General features: G+C 52.7%; 1 protein-coding gene across 4 annotated transcripts in view; it reads right to left on the bottom strand.

Moving 5' to 3' along the window:
• Positions 1-18917, bottom strand: part of CAMKK1 (calcium/calmodulin dependent protein kinase kinase 1) — a 28457-nt gene that overhangs the window by 7511 nt on the left and 2029 nt on the right. For 2 of the 4 annotated variants that reach the window (XM_045487676.1, XM_045487679.1), the window contains exons 2-13: positions 13037-13438; positions 12053-12100; positions 11551-11604; positions 11102-11153; positions 10713-10846; positions 10242-10278; positions 9419-9440; positions 8134-8222; positions 4710-4909; positions 2700-2753; positions 1845-1918; positions 19-106 (exon numbers count right to left, since the gene is read on the bottom strand). In XM_045487676.1, coding sequence (XP_045343632.1) covers positions 19-106; positions 1845-1918; positions 2700-2753; positions 4710-4909; positions 8134-8222; positions 9419-9440; positions 10242-10278; positions 10713-10846; positions 11102-11153; positions 11551-11604; positions 12053-12100; positions 13037-13396 — 1212 coding nt within the window. In that variant the 5' untranslated portion in view covers positions 13397-13438. The remainder of the gene's footprint in view (positions 1-18; positions 107-1844; positions 1919-2699; positions 2754-4709; positions 4910-8133; positions 8223-9418; positions 9441-10241; positions 10279-10712; positions 10847-11101; positions 11154-11550; positions 11605-12052; positions 12101-13036; positions 13439-18917) is intronic. The other 2 variants (XM_045487678.1, XM_045487677.1) reach the window with 1 other exon arrangement.

The raw sequence follows: 18917 nt of genomic DNA, 5'->3' as shown, positions 1-18917 counted from the left end.
GACCTCTGGTTCCCCAACCTTGATGTCTGGCACCCCAATCCTTGTTTCAGGATTCTTGTCTAGCATCTTCAGGATTAGGTCCTTGAGCTCCTCACTGATGTTTGGCCTAAAAGTGGGGAAGGAAGGAGATGAGAGAGAGACAGTCAGTGAGGATTCTTTCTTGCCCACCTCTCCATCCCCACCTGCTCTGGGATTCCCTGAATAGTACATGCCAGGTCAGAGACACACCCAACCCTCACTTCTCAGAGAGCAGGAAGGTATTGAGGCAGAAGGAAAGAGTTTCAGAACAAGTAGATGGATATCCTTCTTTCCTGAATAGGAAGTAAAGCCATCTCCTCCAGAGGCAGGGGCCACAAATACAAATGCGGTCCAGGGGTACTGGATGCCCTCTCAGTGCAGAGATGGTGAGGATAGTGAGAAAAGTCATTTTATGGGACACCAGGGGCCTTCACCCCGCTCACCATCTTATCCTCTCCTCTGCCTGGGAGGTAGCCAGGAAATACTCTCATTTGACAGAGGAGGAAACTTAGGCCCAGAGAGGTTAGCGGGTTGGCACATTGCTACCCGCAAGAGTGAGGGCAGGGATGAGAGATTCAGGGGAATGGGGAGCAGGACACTCAGCCCCACGTTAGCCTGACTGTTTCTGCCCAAACTCCAGGCTTCTTTGCGACCAACATTTTTGGGGAGCCCATCCATCCAAGCCTGCAGAGAAGGAACTCACTCTTGGGACTGTTGACCTTGGTTCCCTCTGCTGTCCTAGATATTTAATCCCATTTACAACTCTTGGGATGGGAAGAAAGAGACCTCCGGCAGGGGGTACAGCAGGAGGAAAGGTATAGAGACAGGCAAAAAGGGGTGGAGTCTAGTTGGCTAGTGCTGTGGGGGAACAGGTGGCAGAACCCAGATGTCCTTGAATGCCAGGGTCAGGGAATGGCCTCTTCATGCAGGCTTTTGGGAAGCCTTGGAAAAACTTTAAGCAGGAGATATGGTGAGATTTGTTGTGCTTCATCAGGGTCACCCTGGCCTGACTGGCGGCTGGACTGGAGGGAGGCTGGCAGCAGGGAGACCAAAGAGAAGGTAGCTAGATAAATCCAAGGACAGAACCAGTCAGGGGCGCAGGTGGCAATGGAGTCAAGAGATACAGAAGAGGTGGACTCAACAGGGCTCGGGGACCAGACAGGGAGTGGGAACGAGGGAGCAGGAATCATTGAGGACAATGCCCAGGTTGGTTTCTGACCTTCCCAGGGCACTTTGATCAGATGGCAGAAGGGCCTGAAAAATAAGGAGCCATGGTAGCCAATATCATAACCAGAAGAACCACAGATGAGCAGGGAGACCTCTCCAAATAGTCCCTCTCGGCTCAGAGACCCCAGTTACAAATGAAGGGATGGGGAGGAGGGAGTGGCTTCAAATCCCAGACCCACTGATAACTCTCTTCTGGAGCCTCCACTTTTCCATCTATGAAATGGGGAAGCAAACTGGGATCTTGAAGCCCTCCTACCCCATGTGGGGAAGATAGGGGTTCCCCATGATTCCAGGGTCCATGTAAAGTTGAGGCCCATTGACCCCACACAGGCCTTTAGTGAAGGAGTAGTGTGAATGTGTGACCTGGGGTCGTTCTTGCCCAACTCCCAGCCTCAGAGTTCCATTTGTACAGTGGAATCCGATTAGATGTCTCTGAGACCTTGCTCTACAGTCCCACCCCTCCATCCGCTCAGGAGCCCCTCCCAGGGAACAGCACCCCCAGAAAGTTGGGGTGGGGCCTTCAAAAGGCAAATGCTCTGCTACAACTCAGACATGCCTCCCTGGGGGTGGGAAGGAGCCCCCTTTCACAGGCAACTCACTCCTCGGGAAACACCACGGCCTCATTCTTGATCTTCCTATGCAGGGCCAGGATGTAATCGTCGATGAACGGGCACTGTGGGGTGTAAAAACAGACAAAGGATGCAGGCCCAGGGCCTCGACTTGCCTTGGGGGACTGACCCCATTTCTTGGTGTGGCCAGAAGTGGGGGGCAGCTCTGGGCTCCTTAGTAGAAGGGAAGAACCCTGTCTAACTTGTTCAGGGCTCAGCATACAGTAGGTGCTCAAGAAACACTAACTGAACAAATGAGTCATTGAGGGAACTATGAGGCTGGGTGCACCCACTGGCCATAGAGCCACCTGCAGAAAGGCTTCCACTCCCAGGGCTTGAGTTTGTGAACAGGTTCACTGAGATTCCCTCCTGGCTCTCAGTGCAGTCACTAGAGTAGGAGCACCTGTGGACAGGGACTTCGGCTAAGTCAATGTTGAGTGTTCCCAAGGCCCATCCTGACCCAGAGCAAGAGTCAAGGACAATTTGCAGAATGAATGAATGAATGAACATGCGAATGAACAAAAGAATGAATGGCATCAGGGCCAGAAGGACAGGGAGCACTCTGGCGGGAAGATGGCAATACCGCCACCTACACCTCCCATTGGGATGTTTGCTGTCCGGGACTCCTTCATATGGATCTCCTTCCAAGGGTCAGGAGAAAAAAGAAAAAAGCCTCTTTTCCCTCAGTCTTCTCTGGGTCAGGTGGCTCCTTTCAAAAGTCGCTTTACTTTAGGACACAAAGGAAATGACAGCCTGCAGCTATCATTCATCCTGGTTCAGCTTGGCCCCGCCCATGGCGCCAAGGGGCTGGGCCCACCCAGCTCTGCCAGCCCACCCAACACTCACCTTGCCATAGACAAAGCAGTATAATGTGACCCCAGTGGCCCACACGTCCAAGGCCTAGGAAGAAACAGCTCGCATCAGTTCCCCAAAAGGAACCAACACCCCTTGCTCACCTAGCTCCCATGGGCTATGGGAGAGGGCATGCTGGGACCCTCCTTCCTCAGTCATACATTCACTCAACAAACACTCCCAGGCACTCGTTCCATGCCTGACCCTGTGCTGAGCACTAGGGACACAGGGCTGACAAGAACAAGGTCCCGGCCTCTCAGGGTTTCCATGTCCCCTTGTCACATACCCAAACCAGATACAGTTCCAACTCAATAGGTGCAAAACTTCCTTCACCTGCAGGGTCACATTGCTATACCTGTGACACAGATGCACCCCAGTAACCATGCTATGTATTGACCTTATACTCACTAAATTAGCTCGTCATCCCTTTTCCTGATATTCCATTGGAGAAGCCACCATCCACCTTTCTTCTGACACCAGAAACAGCCCCTGCCCACCCCAAGGCCCTGGCCCTTGGCCACCTCCACAGCTCCTCACGGCTCCCCCATATCCTGGGTTCTAACATGTGCTCTCTCTACATCTTCCCCCTCTGGAACCCCACCTCCTCTCCTGGTTTCCACTTTCTCTCCTATGTGAATGATTCTCAAATGTCTACCTACATATTCCTGCCACAGATGATTCAATCTGAATCCAACCAGGGAACACCAGACAAATGCAAACTGATATCATTCTACAAAGTAACAGGACTGTTCTCTTCAAAAATGTCAAGGTCAGAATAGACAAAGAAAGGCTGAGGAACTCTTCCAGATGAAGGGACCCCAAAGAGATGTGACAAGTGAACGCAGTGACTAACTTTGAATCAGATCTTAGACCAGAAAAAAAAAAAAAAAAAAAAAAGGCATTAAAGAACAGTATCCAGACAACTGATGAAATCTGAATAAGGTCGATTAGATAATAGTCTTTTATCAATGATTAGTTTCCTAATTTTGATAATTGTACTGAGGTTATGTAAGAGAATGTCCTTGTTCTTAGAAAATATCTGCCAAACTATACTGTGATAAAGGAGGGTAAGGTCTCCAACTTAACTCTCGTACAGTTCAGAAAAATGTTATACGTGTATAATAAACGTAGGGAGAGACGATGAAAAGGTAAATGGGATAAAATGTCAATAATTGGTGACATGGGTAAAAAGATACATGGGAGGGGTTTTTTTTGTATTATTGTTGTAATTTTTTGTAAATTTGGAATTGCATCAAAATTAGAAATTCTTGAAAACAATCTCTATCTACATCCCTGACCTCTCTTGAGCTCCACACCCACACACATGTCCAAATGCCTCCTGACCATTGGCTCCCTGGCAGAGGCACAGTGAGGCAGCCAGCACTCCACAGGTGGGAACAGGCATGTGGCCAGGGGAACAGACGGAACTGCAGCTCTCTGCTCAGAAAGCTTTGCCCACTGCCTCTGTCAGTTAGGAGGAAGCACAAACTTCCAGGCCTTCTAAACTCTGCCCAAGACCCATCATGCCCCCTTCCCAATGCTCCTCAGTGCTCTTGTACATTCTGTGGTCTCCATCTCATGCTCAAATCCTCCCCATTCTTCAAGGCCTAGTTCAAACCCTGCCGTCTCCAAAAAGTCTGAGAGGAGCCTCCAACTTCTTCCCAAACATGAGCTCTCCTGTTCTTTTCACCATCTCCAGAAGGACAGAGAACTGGGCCATCTGGGCTCTGTCTGTTCCACAGCCCAGCCCAGTGCTCCGTACAGAGAAGCTGGCAGGAAATATCTGCAGTGGAGACCCGGGGCCATCCTGCTGGAAAATGACAGGAAGCCAAAGATGGGGAGTTTCTCAGACTTCAGGAGGCAAACAGGAAGGAGAGGACTGTGTTCAGTGTTCGCGCCTGAGACATAAGGACTCTGATACCCTCAGGTTGGAAATGAGGCTCCACTGCAAACCATTCCACCCCTCCACCTGAATGCCAACTCAGCCTAGGTCCTAGAAGCCACCTTCCCACTGAAGCTCTGGCCGGAATCAGAAATGGCTTCGGGGGCCATGAACGCTGGAGTCCCAGCAGTGCTGGACAGCTGAGCGTCGTTCCCCTCAAACTGGTTGCTGACGCCAAAGTCGGCAATTTTCACATGCCCATCATCGCCCAGGAGCAGGTTGGACGGCTTGATGTCCCGGTGGATGATCTTCTGGCAGTGCACTGCAGAAAGAGGCAGCTTGAGTGCTGGCCTGGGGGGCCACTGCCTGGAACCCCCCCCACCTGCCCTCGCCTGGCCAGGGAAGCCCATCTTAAACACTAGGCGAGAAGGAGCGGGGCTATCCTAGCCCATGCACACACTCATCTCGTGAGGACCTCAAAAGAATTCAGGACCCTCTGCTCCACTATGCAGTAGTGACATCACAGCCAGCCCAGGCTGTCAGAAGCAGAGCTAGGACTGGAGTCCTTGGACTCCAAGTGCAGTGCTCCCTGTGGCAATCAAGACACCTTGTTGCTGAAGGGGCTGTCAGAGGAAATTGGGAAGGGAGCCTCTCCAGAGGCCATCTCTGGCCCTCCCCATGTTGTCTGCAGTCCCAAAGCCTGTCAAAACCTTTTCTCAGTCTCTTCTCCCACCCAGCCAGGTCGGAAATGTTCCTCCTCCTCGGACTTAGGGTGGAATAGTCGGGTATCCTGCAGAAGTACTGCCTCGGGCTTAGGGATTCTGGGCTGAAGAGCATCAGGGGGAGAGGGCATCCCAAGCCTTGGGACTGCTGGGATGAGCATGGCTGGGGTAAGGGTCAGCCTTCTCCAGTGGACTGAGAGCTCACCTTGCTTCCTGGGTTCAGCAGTGCCAGGAAAAGATGGGAAGCTCAGGCTGAGATGGCCAGAGACACCCCAGCTTAGAGAAGGCACTGACTCTACCCCACAGTCACCCACTTATGGGCTCTACCTCAGCAAATACTTTCCTCTGGATCAGCAGTCCCCAAGATGTTGGAGAGGAGGGAAGATGGAAAGGGCAGGAGGAAAGAAGAGAGGAGAGGCGGAGATGAAGGGCAAAGGGAGTGAGTGTCACACAACAATAACAACCAAACCAATGTTCCTCTAGTGACTGCCTCTTATGTGCCTGATGCACTCAAGAGATTTGACACATACCCATCAGAGTGCAGAGGCTCAAGGGACTGTGTATTTGACCATGGAAAGTGGTCTCAAATTCTTATCTCAAACCCTGGCCTCTCCCCTGAACTCCGGGATATTTATCCACGTGGATATCCGGCAGACATCTAATATATTTCTCAAAATTTCTCAACAACACATCTAATTCAGAACTTGATTGCGCTGTCTGCAACCCCCTCCCCATCCCTCACCAAACAAACAAAACAGAAGACCTCTGCTTCTCCTCTAGTCTTTCCTATCGGGTTAATGGCACATTACCAGTTGCTCAGGCCAAAAACCTCAGGATCATCTCCAACTCCTCTCTCTTTCAGACACCACATCCTATTCAATCAACAAGTCCTATGGGCTCAACTTCTAAGATATATTCCAGATGTGACTGCTTCTCATACCTGCATTGCTACACTTGCCCCATCTACAAGAATCAGGTCTGGGCCCCCTGACCATGGAGCCTTCCCCAGGCAGCCTTCATCTTCCCTTCTAGGACCAGAATGACAAGGAAGGTCTTCAGCACCTGATGCCTCCATTCATCTGCCTGTCCAACCTGTGGTTCTGACCAGTGGGCTCTGGGAAGCCCTTCACTGTGATTAGCTGGGTCTTGACAAGACTTTACTCCAAAGCCAGATGGGATTAGCTTGTTTTGGGATGGGGGAAACAGAGGATGGGAAACAAAAGGCACTGAGCTGAAGAGAAGGGCCCAGGACAGGAAGGGGTGGAAGCCAACCTGGTACAGGGTTGTGCCCACCACTCATCACACCCAGGGTGAAATGCCCCCTTCCCATAACTCTAAACCCTTGATAGAGAGTTTCTGCAAAGCCCTCCTCTCTGTGTGCCTCAGTTTCCCCATACGTGCAAAGAGAGTATTAGAGGGCAGTGGAGTGGCTCAAATGAGATAAAGACAATCCTGGCTCCTGATACCTCAGATAGGTCCTCACCCTGTTCCCCTAGGAAGAGAAAATGCTCCTGATAAATCCAGTTAAGATTTGAGAGAGATGGGCACCACTCCTGTTCCCCAAACCAGGCCAGAACCCTCAATGTCTGAGGAACCTCCCCTCCCCATGACCAGTCAGTCATCCAGTGCTGCCCCCCCTCACCTCCTTCATGTCTCCTCCCCACTGCCACTGCCCTAATCCAGGCCTCACCATCTGTCACTTGGGCTGTAGAAAAAGCCTCCTTCCTCACCTCTTGCCCTTCATTCAGCCACTACACAGCTGCCGAGCTTTCTGAGATGCAAATCCTATCATGCCCCTCCCTTCTCAAAGCCCTCAGCGGTTTACAATGCTGACAGAATGAAGTCATGAAAGTCCTCCGTGGAGGTATTCCCAGCCCTCCTGGTATGGCCTGAGTAGCTTTCCAGCTTTGTGTTTCACCACTCTCCACCCCATGCTTCAACCAGATTTTATGTCTCCCCATTCTTAAATAGGACATGCCCACTCCCCTCTGTGCCCCTGCTATGCAGTTCTCTCTGCTTGACATACTCTCTCCCATCCATCCCTCAAGCCTGGCCGATGAACTCCTACTTATCCTTAAGGACCCTGGTCACAAATGGTCTCCTCTGGGAAGCCTCCCTTCAGTCTCTGACAGCCCTGTGCCACCCCAGCCTTAGCCAGCACTGCACTGTATCTGCCTGCTTAGGTTCCTGTCCCTTCTGCTACACTGAGATTCTCGAGGTCACACTTGGGTCTTTGTCAATCTCCTGGCGTCTAGCTGGCGCTTAGTAGGTACTCATATATGAAAGAAGCAAGTGAAAAAAAAAAAGAAGTAAATGAATGAGTAAATAAGTGAATTCCAGGGATAGAGGCTAAGCTAACATCCTCCCTCCTGAGCTCTCATCACCTTTGAGCCCTCACAGTAAACCCACCCTTCCTCATCCACAGGACGCATGACATGACAGACTATTCTTCAAGCAGCTGGACATAAATCTCATCCTTCCTACATCTCTTGAGGCCCTGCGGAAAGGTTAAGCTTGACTAATAACTCAGCAGAAGAGATACAGAGAACACCCAAGGCGCAGCTCCACTTGAACAACCTGGTGCAAACCCAGCGAAATCGGCCACCACTCCCTTCCCTTTTCCAATCCGGGAGGTTCTGGCCCCTCCCACAGTCCACACCACGCCCCCAAACGAAGCTGGTTGGCAGATCAGCGCTGACTGATAGGACTGCTAAGAGCTAGCTCAGCCCGGGCTCTACCCTTCCGGTGCCCGGCCCCCCCCCCCCCCCCCCCCCCCCCCCCCCCCCCGTCCCCGGTTCCAAGGGGCAAGCAGACCCTCGCTCACAGTACTCAAGGCCCAAGATGATGTCCCGCAAGTAGAGGCGAGCTTGCTCTTCGGGGAAGGGCTTGTCGCTGGGCACCTCCATGACCGGCCTACAGAAAGGGAGGGGAGGAGGGGTGTTCAGCTGAATCATAATGAGTAAAAGCAGACAGCTGGTAGGGAGACAGGGGCTGGGCCATTTAGGCCCCTCAGGACTTCCCGGGAGCCCTCTATGCTCAAACACCTCCCCAGAACTCAAGACATTAGCTTTTTCTCCCATATAATGAAACATTGAAAACACATAGACACAAATATCCCCTTAGAATCATTATAATTTCAAATTAGCTTTATCTTAATTTCTGATTGGCTTGGTATTCCTTCTACTAAGTACTTCTCTGTAACCAAACTGTTGCAAAGATGCCATTTACCGCAGTGTTTTTCAAACTGTAGGTCCAGACCTAACAGAGGGTCATGAAATTAATTTAGTGGTTGGCTAATGCTTTTTTAAAAATTTCTAATGAAGTAGAATTTATCAGAGTACATCATATGTGATAAAGACATGTAATGTTTTGTAAAACTTTGGTTTCAATTACAGAGATGGATGACAATGTAAAACTTATATTTCTTCGATGAAGGTCAAAAATGTTTGAAAAGCTCTGAGTCTTAAAGGGATACTACTCCCAGCCCTCTACTCCCCGCAGAGAGGCAATCACAAGCCATACCCTGTATTTAAGGTCTCGACAGTTAGGGCCTATGGTCCACCCAGGCCTATACCCACTACCCCACGTCTACTGCTTTGCTAATACTGTGAGAAGGCCAAATAGAGCAGACATGAATTAGACTCACTGTGTGACCTTGGGCAAGCCACTTACCCCCTCTGAACCTCAGCTTCCCCTCTTGTAAATGGGAGCAAATGGAGTCCCACCCACCCAACTCATAAACTTGTAAAGCTGAAAGAACTCTTTGTGACTTGAATCCAGGTGAGAGCCCCATCTCTACATATTTGCTTGAGAAACACTCCTTTCTTCTCCCACTCCTCCCTCAAAATCTTTCCAGTTCTTCAAGGCCTGGCTCAAAACCCACCCCCTCTTCCAGAGAACTCTCTGAATATTCCAGCCTCACTGACCCCCAACAGACTTCAAAGAATTGCCCTATTTGTCTCTCATTTCCCCCCAGATCAGAGCTCCCCAAGGGCAGGGCCTGGGTCTCCGCTTTCTCCTAGAGTAGCTGACCCTGGGACTAAGGGCACAGGGAGGGAAAAGAAGGCCTGGATTAGACTTGACCTGCCTGATTGGGATGGGGAACTCACCCCTTTCTCAGGAGGTCAAACACTGAAAGAAAAGAAAAGAAAAGTAAAGTAAGTTAAATGCAGCCAGGCTTGTAAAGCAGGTGATGCCAAGGTCCCTCCCTGTTCTGGAAGGTAGGAGAGGGTCAGGCATCCAGGCATACTTGAGGGATGGATGGGACAAGGGTCCCAGGGTATCAGAGGAAATAAATGGGTGAAAGTATGGTCTACTTTGGTCTACTATGGATCTGCCTCATCCTGATTCACCATGGATTCCTTTCTTGGGAAGGAGATGGGTAACTGAGGCTTGCAGAAGGGGCAGGAATTTCCCTGAGGGTCACAGCAGATAGGCAAGTAGAACAGGGAGTGAAGACTAAAGCCTTGACCTTAATTTCTAAGCCCAGTGTTTTTTCTGTCCCCTTTCTGGAGGGCCTCTAAACTCATGAATCAGGCACCGTGAACTTAAATAACAACAACATTAATAACAATCTTGTATATAATGACTCATTTACTCCTCATATCAACCCTATGAGTTAGATATATTATCCCCCATTTTACAGGTGAGGAAACTGAGGCACAGAGCTATCATACAGGGTCTGGGAACCCATATCACATAGCCTGCTTCGTGCACGTACTTGATCCACTGTCTCTCCGATCAGTGGAGTGGGAGCTTGGGAATATTTATTGAATCTATGTGGGTATTCTAAGTTTGGACTGGCAGGGCTGGGCAAGGGAATCCAGGGCTTGAGAACATGCTCATACAGCCCATTTGAAGGTCACATGTGTCCCTGGGGAGGCCTTGGACTGACCCTAGGTAAGCTGCTTTGGGAATAGCTGGGTCACTCACCTAAATAGAGATTGTCCTCAGCTGGGTCATCCAAAACCTAGTCAGAGGGAACAGACATGGTGGTAGGGCTTGAGGACCCCCAGTATGCTGTGCAGCCTCTCTGGACAATGGAGCAGGAACGGTGTAGGCCCCAGACAGATGAGGCCTCAAAAATCACTGACCCCCAACCCTGGCCCACCAAGTGACATCCAGCTGTTCTCTCCTCCTGCCATGACTGGGGGCTCACTTCTTGCTTCTGGGCAGCCCCTTATCCTCACTGAGACCTTGAGAATATTGCAGACCAGCCTGAACTGAACCCTAAAGCCTCCCTATAGCTGCCACCCCAAGTCTAGCTCTGTCTTTGGAGGCCTTAGCCACAGATACTTTGGGAGGAGTATCTTATGGGAACCCTAGGTCTGTGCTGAGTGTCCCCAAGCACCACAGGTTGCTTCACAGGACTTGAGTTCCCACCCACTCACCACTGCCTCCTACCTCAATCAGCTTGACCACATTCACATGGTCCAGCTTCTTCAAGATGGCAATCTCCTGGTATACTCGCTCCAGCGGCAGCAGCTGCTTGGCTGGTCCTCCTTGGGTAGCTTGGGACCCCCTTGGGGGAGGGCGACCTGTGACCAGGAAGGGGAGTCGAGCCCCTATTGCAGGAGGCTGGGCCTCACCTTGGCCCCACAACCAGCCTCAAGCAAGAATCTTGCAATGGTCTTGTCCCCAACCCACCAAACACATCCCCACTACCAGGCCTTTGCTCATGCTTTCCCCACCTCTACCCCCAGTCCTAACAAAAAATAGTGAGGGACTGAGGTGTCCTCCTCTTCTGCCCCCAAGCAAGGAGCTCCCAAGCATAGGACCCAATAGATACATACGTGGAAAGCCATACTGCTTCAGTAACTTCTTTTTGGAAAGAACTTTCATTGCCTGAGGAGGGAGGGGTAGAAATGTCATTTGTGTGCAGCCACCAGGAGCTAGAACAGGCTGGTTACATGTGGATGGAGGTCCAATCACCAGTGGGTGACTGCCACCAGAACTGAAAGTATGGCCTAGGTGTGGTTAAGCTGGGTTAGGAGGTGGCCATATCTGAGTCTAAGCCTTACCCTATTTCCCCAACAAGCCTTTCTGGAGCTCTCCTCTCAGAAGGTTCAGCCTCTGCTTGCATATTCTCAAGAAGCTTACTCCTTTTGCATTCCCTTAGGGACAGGAGCCCACTCCCTCTAGAGGCAGCCTTGTCCTCTGTCTTCCCAGCACAGCCACTGCCCACCTCCCAGGCTTCTGGGGCCTGGCTGGGGCAACACCTCCCTCCCATCCCCAGACTCACATAGTGCCTGTCTTCACTTTCATTGTAGGCCAGTCTCACCACGCCGTAGGCACCCTGGAAATAGGCACTGGTCAGCCCTGCCGGGACAGGGCAACCTCCTCCAGGACTAGCTCAGGGAATGGGGAGCCTGAACAGCTCCAGCTCCCTCCCCCCTCATCCCATCTCCACCCCCACCAGCTGGCCACCAGCAGGCATACACTTCAGGCAGACAGAAAGAGGACTGCTGTTCCTGGTAATTGCCTCTGCTTGGCTCAATGCAGCTCTATGCTGCCTCAGACCCTCTTTGTCTTCCATCAAAAACTAAGGAATCAGGAATGGAGAATCATTTCCCACCCCACCTTAGGTATTTCCTAGAGGACAAAACTGTCTTCATTTCTAAGCTGGGGCCTTGCCGGCTCTGCCTTCCATTCCCAGGGAGAAAGAACTGCCAAGCAGAGGATCCTGATAGGCTGCCTACCCAAAGCCTCAAGAGAACAGTCCCCACTGCCTGTCCCAGTCCTACCTTGCCAATCTCACTCTGTAGCTTGTATTGGTTCAGCTGCACACAGTCCTGAGGAGGGTAGGAGGGGAAAGGGAAGCATCAGGTGAGCTTAATCCAGAGGCAGTATTGATCCCACCTCAGCAGCCTGTTCAGGGCCCAATCCTGGCTCTGGGCCCCTCAATCCCAGACCCCCCCCCCCCCATCTCATCAAGCTTTCATGTTTGGATGGGGAAACTTGGTGGTCTCTATGCCACGGAAAAAGGACAAGAGGGCTTGCACACTCATGTCTGCAAACATGAATGGTGAGCCATGGCTGTACTTTACTCCCTAGGAAGTGGTGAAGGAAAAATACACTGATTCCTGCCTGGATGCTGGGGTCTGGGAGACCTAAATCTGTGAGAAATGCATAAGCAAGTATTTCTAGAAGTAGCTGAATGCAAGGTCTTGGCTGCATGGACAAGAAAGATGAAGAGAGCCTTGGCAACAGGAGACCACAGCCCTGGCTCAGGCATAAGAAGCTCAGCCTCTGCAATCGGTAGATTGCTCGGTACTAGGGTTCACTGTCAGATCTAAGTGGAAAACAGAGCCAGTGGGATAGAGGGGCAGAAGTAAGAACAGAGACGGGAAGCATGCTGGCAGCTTCTGAGTCAGAGGAGACTCTAAGAAGCAGGATTAGAAGTGGGGGCTAAAGCTAGGTTTGACTTGTGGTGGGGAGGGTGGACATACTATCGATCTTCAAATTTCTAAGAGAACTTCTTGGGGGACAAGGGGAGGGCCTATTTCTGAGGCCTGGCGTAGGGATAGGAATGGTGGGACTTAACAGTGATTGGCTCAGAAGGAGCTCCCTGGTGGGAAGAGCCATATTGTGAGGTAGCAGGCTCCTCAACTCTGGGGGTATGCAAAGCAAAGGCTAAACAGCTGTGGCAGCAGGGGCACGGAAAGAAAAACATCTTCATTTAGGACTATTAAAAGCTTGTGAGCACCCCCTAGCTCTGCCCCACCAACCTCTGTATCTGAGATAGCCACATGGTGGGACTCAATGGTGGGCCTCCGCCAGACCCGTGGGGAGATGTGGCTGGCAGGCCCTGTGGCATAAGGCCCAGCCTGGGCCTCCAGGCAGCTTCCTGCTGGCCGCTCTTGCAGGGAGAACTTCCTGGCTGAAAGGCTGGGCCGGGCTAGTGGGGGTCTTGAAGCACCACCGGGGACCACAGAGGCAGCTCTGGTCCTTGGCGGAGGGTCCACGCCATTCCTGGCAGGCTCTGGACCACCACCTGCCTCCTCCAAGTGGGCCACATCAATGGCTGCCACTCGCTCCACCAACTCTGCCCGAGGGTCCTGGCAGCAGACTGCTGGGCCCCCTTCCATTGCCACAGTTAAGGGGGTCCTCTGTGCAGCCTTACTGGGAACCTGAAAAAAGAGGACAGAGAAGGCTTCAATCCTGAGCATGGACTAAGGAGGTCAGATTTCCAGGCCCTTTGGTCCCACCTTCATGACTTTGCCCTCCCTGTTCCCCCTGCCTGAGTTGCCAGCATCCGAAGTCAGGTCTGCCCCTGCTAACTGAAGGAGTTCCAGGAACTCATCTGGCTCTGCTGCACAGCAGCCCTCTAGACCTCAGTATCCCCATTGGGGAAATGGGCATAGTCACATCTGCCTTGCTGGCTTCACAGGGAAGCAGGGAGAATCCGAGATTCTGGAGTCAGGACAGACTGACATGGGCAGAATACTGGAGGCCCAGCAGCAATGGGAGAAACAGAGTCCAGGGTCAGCTCAGGCCCCTTCCAGCAGACAGTCCAGTGAGTCACCAGCCCCACCCTGGACTGCAGAGCATTCCAGTGCTGCTGCCTGGAAGCTGAGCTGGGCACTGGTAATGCAAAGGCCTCCCTGATACTGCAAACCCGTCACTTACCCTCCAGGAAGGCCTCTCCAGGACCACAGAGCGAGTTTCCCATCCCCCATTACTCCCTTCCCTGCCTCAGCAGAGCCTGAAGCCTAGGAGAGGGTCCTTTAGGGGAGGGGCTGCTGCTTTGGTGGCTGTCAAGAGAGAATTCACTAAACTAAAAGGTCACTCCCGGGGTGCCTGGGTGGCTCAGTTGATTAAGTGTCCAACTTTGGCTCAGGTCATAATCTCACAGTTTGTGAGTTCGAGCCCCACTTGGGGCTCTGTGCTAACAGTGAGGAGCCTACTTGGGATTCTCTCTCTCTGCCCCTTCCTTGCTCATGTGCACACACTCTCTTTTTCTCTCTCTCTCAAAAATAAATATTTAAAAGGTCACTCCTTATTTTTCCTGGTTTTTCCTTCCAGTTTATTTGTGTGCCCCAAATATTTGTCACAGCTACTCAGACTGAGATGTTCTCCGTGGCCTGACCTTACACCCACCCTGACCCCACTACATTCTGAGCCCCAAACCACGCTCGGGGCCAAAGGCTGACCCCAGCTTGAACCCCAAACTGACCTCTAACCCAGCCCTCACCTTCTACCACAACCCTGGGCTGAACCCTGACCCCAGGCTAAACCCTGACCCTCAGACCGGGCCTCCATCTCTGATCTGCTCTAGGCTGAGCAGTGGCCCCACTCCAGCCCAGTGCCCTTCCCCCTTCCTGGGCCAGACTCAGCATCTTCTCAGGAAAAGGAAGTGAGTGGACTCCTGACCCTCTGCCCTTCCTGTTTGGTGGTAACCTCCTCTCTACCCACACAGTGACTTTAAGAACGTAAGTCACCCCTTGTGCCCCCATCATCTTGCTTTGAGAGATGTCAAGCAGGTAGGGCTCACTGGAGCCCACTGGCCACAGAGGAGCCTGGGCTGGGTTCTAATCCTGCCTGTCAGCCTACTGTGGGGTCCTGGGTGGGCTCCTTCCTGAGTCTGAGCCTCAGCCTCTCCATCTGTACCATGGACACAGGATCTTCCCAGATTCCCTAGGGCCAATCTTCCCAGATTCCCTAGAGATGGACTGTGGGCAAGGGTGTCATCCAGAAGCCCTGTGCTTGGTACGGTGTGCTGAATGAGTGGAAACCCAGAGGTGGTATCGCTGATGCTGACATGCAGAAAGGAAGGGGGAAGGGAATCCAGACTGGCAATAGGAAAAGACATGAAGGCTGGACCTAGAGGAATGAGGAAGCAGTTGGTGAGCCCAGAGAATCAAGGATGCCTCCCTGGAAGAAGTGAGAGAATGAGTAGGACTGGAACATCAGGGAGACTTCCCTGGAGGAGGTGAGGGAGGCAGGTAGCGCTGGAACATCAGGAAGGACTCTCTGAAGGAGGTGAGGAAGGTGAGTAGGGATGAAGCGTTAAGGGGTCCTCCCTGGAAAAGATGAGAGGGAGAGTGTATGCAATTGAAGGAAGTATCAGGGAGGCTTCAGGAACCAGGCCACTTGTGGGAAGGAGGAAGCCAAGGATGAAAGGAGCCCTCCAAGCTTGGCTGGCCTAGCCCACTCCATGTAGATTGCCCATTCTGTTGCCCATCACCCTCACCCTGTAGGCCTCTTTCCTCCTACTAGAATATAAAGTCCATAGATGAGGGCTCTTGTCTGTCTTGTCTCCATGAGATCATCGGGATCTGCAGCAGTGCCTGGTACATGGTAGAAGCTCAATAAATATGTGTTGAATGAACGAGGGGTAGCCATAGGGATCATTAGAGCACTGTCCCCAGTCGACACGGGAAAGCAGCGTCAGAAAAGGGACCCCAACAAGCCCGGGGCCCCAGTCTCTCGTAGGGAATGAATCAATGTCAGGAGCTCCGGCCCTAGGTCTGCAGCCCCCTGAAGAGCAGCGGCCACAGGTGGCCCTGGCCCATAAAATTTGCATATGATTTCCCTGAGGCTGTTATCCCAGCAGGAGGCCAGCTTCCTCTAATGCCCTTCCTTTTCTTTTCTCGAGGGGAAAGTGAGGTCCAGCAAGGGCCAGGGAAGGGCTCACACAGAAAGCCAAGGCAGAAGTCTTTCTGCTCCACCCTGGGGCCCTATTACCTGGTTAAGGGTCCAGGCTCTGATGCCAGGCTGCTGGCCCCATCTCTTCCTGGTCTGGGTCCACGGGCAGGTGACTTCACCTCTGTGCCCCAGTTTTCCTCATCTACAGAATGGGGCTAATAGCAGTCTCACCTCCCTGGGTAGTTGTGAGGCATAAACGTGTGCATCCTGTCCGTACCGGTCTCAGAACTGAGCCTGTCACTGCGGAAGCTCCGTAAAAGTGAGTTGTTGTGCTGCTGTTGTTGTGATTGCCTAGGACACGCTGTGGCCCAGATGGATGTGCAGGCGGCACAAGGCGGCTATGAGGGCTGACGTCAGGCCCTCCACCCTCCCTCCTCCCTGGATCAAATTCAGGTGACTAAGCATGTCTGCGCAGGAGGCACTGGGGAGGCCCCAGGTTCCAGCCTCATGTCCGGGCAACGGCGCCTGGCACCTGAGGCTATGCATCTGAGGGCATGTGTCCACATGTGAGAGAATGTGCGGCCACATGTGAGAGAACTTGTACGGGCAGGGATGTGGGCCGGGGTCATGTGTATGTCTGGGGTGGGTGGGGAGGGAGTCCACACATAGAAGCACATCTGCATGGAGACAGAACTCTACACAGGTGGATAAACGTGTTAATGTGCACTGGGTGCCTTTAGGTCCTCGTGTACGCGTGCTCCAGAATTGGGGTGGGGGGCGGTGGCTGCACGGGGACCATGGGAACCTGATCTTAGAAGGTCAAGTCTGAACTTCCCACGCGGTCACCTGTCCACCAGGCTGGGCTGTGTGTCCTGGGCAGGTGCCACCCCTCTCTGAGGGGCCACCGAGAAGGTCTCTCAAGGCCCTCCCCAAGCTGAGGCCTCAGTAGTCACTTTATTGCAACTGACTGTGGAGGCAAATGGGGGCTGTGTGGGCAAATAGAAGGACAGACATGGGCGCCTGGGTGTCTCAGTTGTTAAGTGTCTGACTTGGGCTCAGGTCATGATCTCCCAGTTCGTGAGTTTGAGCCCCATGTCGGTCTCTGTGCTGACAGTGCAGAGCCTGCTTGGGATTCTCTCTCTCCCCCTCTCGCTCTCTGCCCCTCCCCCACTTCTGTGTGAGCACAAGCACACACATGCTCGCTCGCTCTGTCTCTCTCTCTCAAAACAAATAAACTTAAAACAAAACAAAACAAAAGGACAGACAGGCTAGGACCGAGGTCCAAGGCCCAGCAAGGACTCTATGGGCATGGAGAGTCCCCCAGGAACCAGCTTAGTCTGGTAGCCAAGAATGACTAGACTCGGGCCCTCTCTCACTGGGAAAAGCTACTGTAATCCTGTCCTCCCAGACTTGGGTCATGTTGCCTTGGAAAAGTCATTGAGACTCTTGGAGCCTCAGTTTCCTCATGTGTGAATCAGACAAGAGGCTGCCATCCTGCCAACTCCCAGGGCTATAGAAGTAGATGAGATTGTGGCTAGAGAAGCAATTTGTGCCTGAGTGATATGGAGCTAAGATGTATCTACATGTAGAAGCCACTGAGAGAGACTTGATGTACAACGTACAACCCCATATCTGCCCCCTGGCTCCAGGAGGGCCTGGCACATAAACCCCTCAGGGAATCCCCCCACCCCCAGGCATCTGGCTACTTCCAACATGCAGACCCTGGCCCCAGATGCCTACTTGGCCTGGCTTCCTCCTCAGGATGTTCCCCGTCCACCTGGGTCTCTCAGACGAGACCCAGAGTACCAGAGAGCAGGCAGATCCCGCTTTTGTCCAAATGTTCGAGCAGCCCCTCTTGGGATGACTTCAGGCACCACTCAGACCTCACTGTGAGTTCTGGAAGGCTGCTGAGAATCTCAGAGCTAGGTTGAGCAGCTACCATGCAGGCAGAGAAGACACGGCCCTGGCCATCCAAACACTGCCCAGAAAGGAAAGCTGCAAGAAGGTGGTCAGGCCACCCAGGCCAGACTCAGAAGGTGGCCCTGACATCGCCAGGCTGCCTCACAGGAGCCGTGTTTATGCTCCTGACAAGTGTCTGGATGGCCCTGGCAACGGGTGCCCTCTGCAGTTCCTGCCTCCGCCCGGGATGACTCAGTCCTCCTTGAGGGAGGCCCAGGCATCTAGTGCCAAGTCATGCTTGAGGATGCCTACCGTGAGGATGTCCCCTCCCATCATCCCCGGAGAGGCCCCAAGCACCGAGGTGGGCCCTGCACCCAATTTCGCACAGCAACCCTCAGCGCTTCCTCAGCACATCTTGGCTGATGGTCTCCAGGCATCACCTTCTATCTCTGCCCCTCCTCATCTTCCACACCAGGTCTGCACCTCCAGCCCCACTCTTTCCAGCCAGCTGCCTCCTTTCTGCAATGTTCCTGGGCATTTCAGACCCACAGAGTCCCCATTCCACTTGGCACTTCCCCCAAGTCTGCTCTTCCTCTGTGCCTGTCGCAGAGGTGGATGCCATCATCCTCCCAATTCTCCAGAAACCCGGGAGCCCTCCGTATCACCCATCTTCTCCCTTTTGCTCATCCTTGCTCCCTTAGCCCCACACTTACTCTCTCCTCTGGCTGCACCACACCACTCGCGGCTTCCCAAACTGCAGACTCTGTTCCGCTGCCAGGGCTTTGTACAAGTTGTGCCTTCTGCCAGGAACACACCTCCCTCTATTTTGCTGCTGGAGGATAGCTCAGATATCTCCTCCTCCAGGAGCCCTCCTTCATCTCCCCACTGCTGGGTGAGGTTACTAAGTCGGACCCCCTACAAAATCAGGATTTAGATCTCTGCTTTTCTTTCCCACTGCTTCTGCCACACAGTCTCCCCACCTCCAGGCTCATACCCTGAACCCACCCCAAGCCCTCCTCCACATCAGTCGCTAGAGGGAAGATTTCTAACATGCAAATATGGTCACAGTTCTCCCACACCTGGCCTTCCAGGAACTTGGAATCTGGAGGACAGAACAGGAGG

The sequence above is a fragment of the Leopardus geoffroyi genome, chromosome E1 (assembly GCF_018350155.1).
Source record: "Leopardus geoffroyi isolate Oge1 chromosome E1, O.geoffroyi_Oge1_pat1.0, whole genome shotgun sequence".
NCBI classification, from domain to species: domain Eukaryota; kingdom Metazoa; phylum Chordata; class Mammalia; order Carnivora; family Felidae; genus Leopardus; species Leopardus geoffroyi.
The sequence above is the reverse complement of the archived record's forward strand: the minus strand, read 5'-3'. Positions and strand labels throughout refer to the sequence as shown.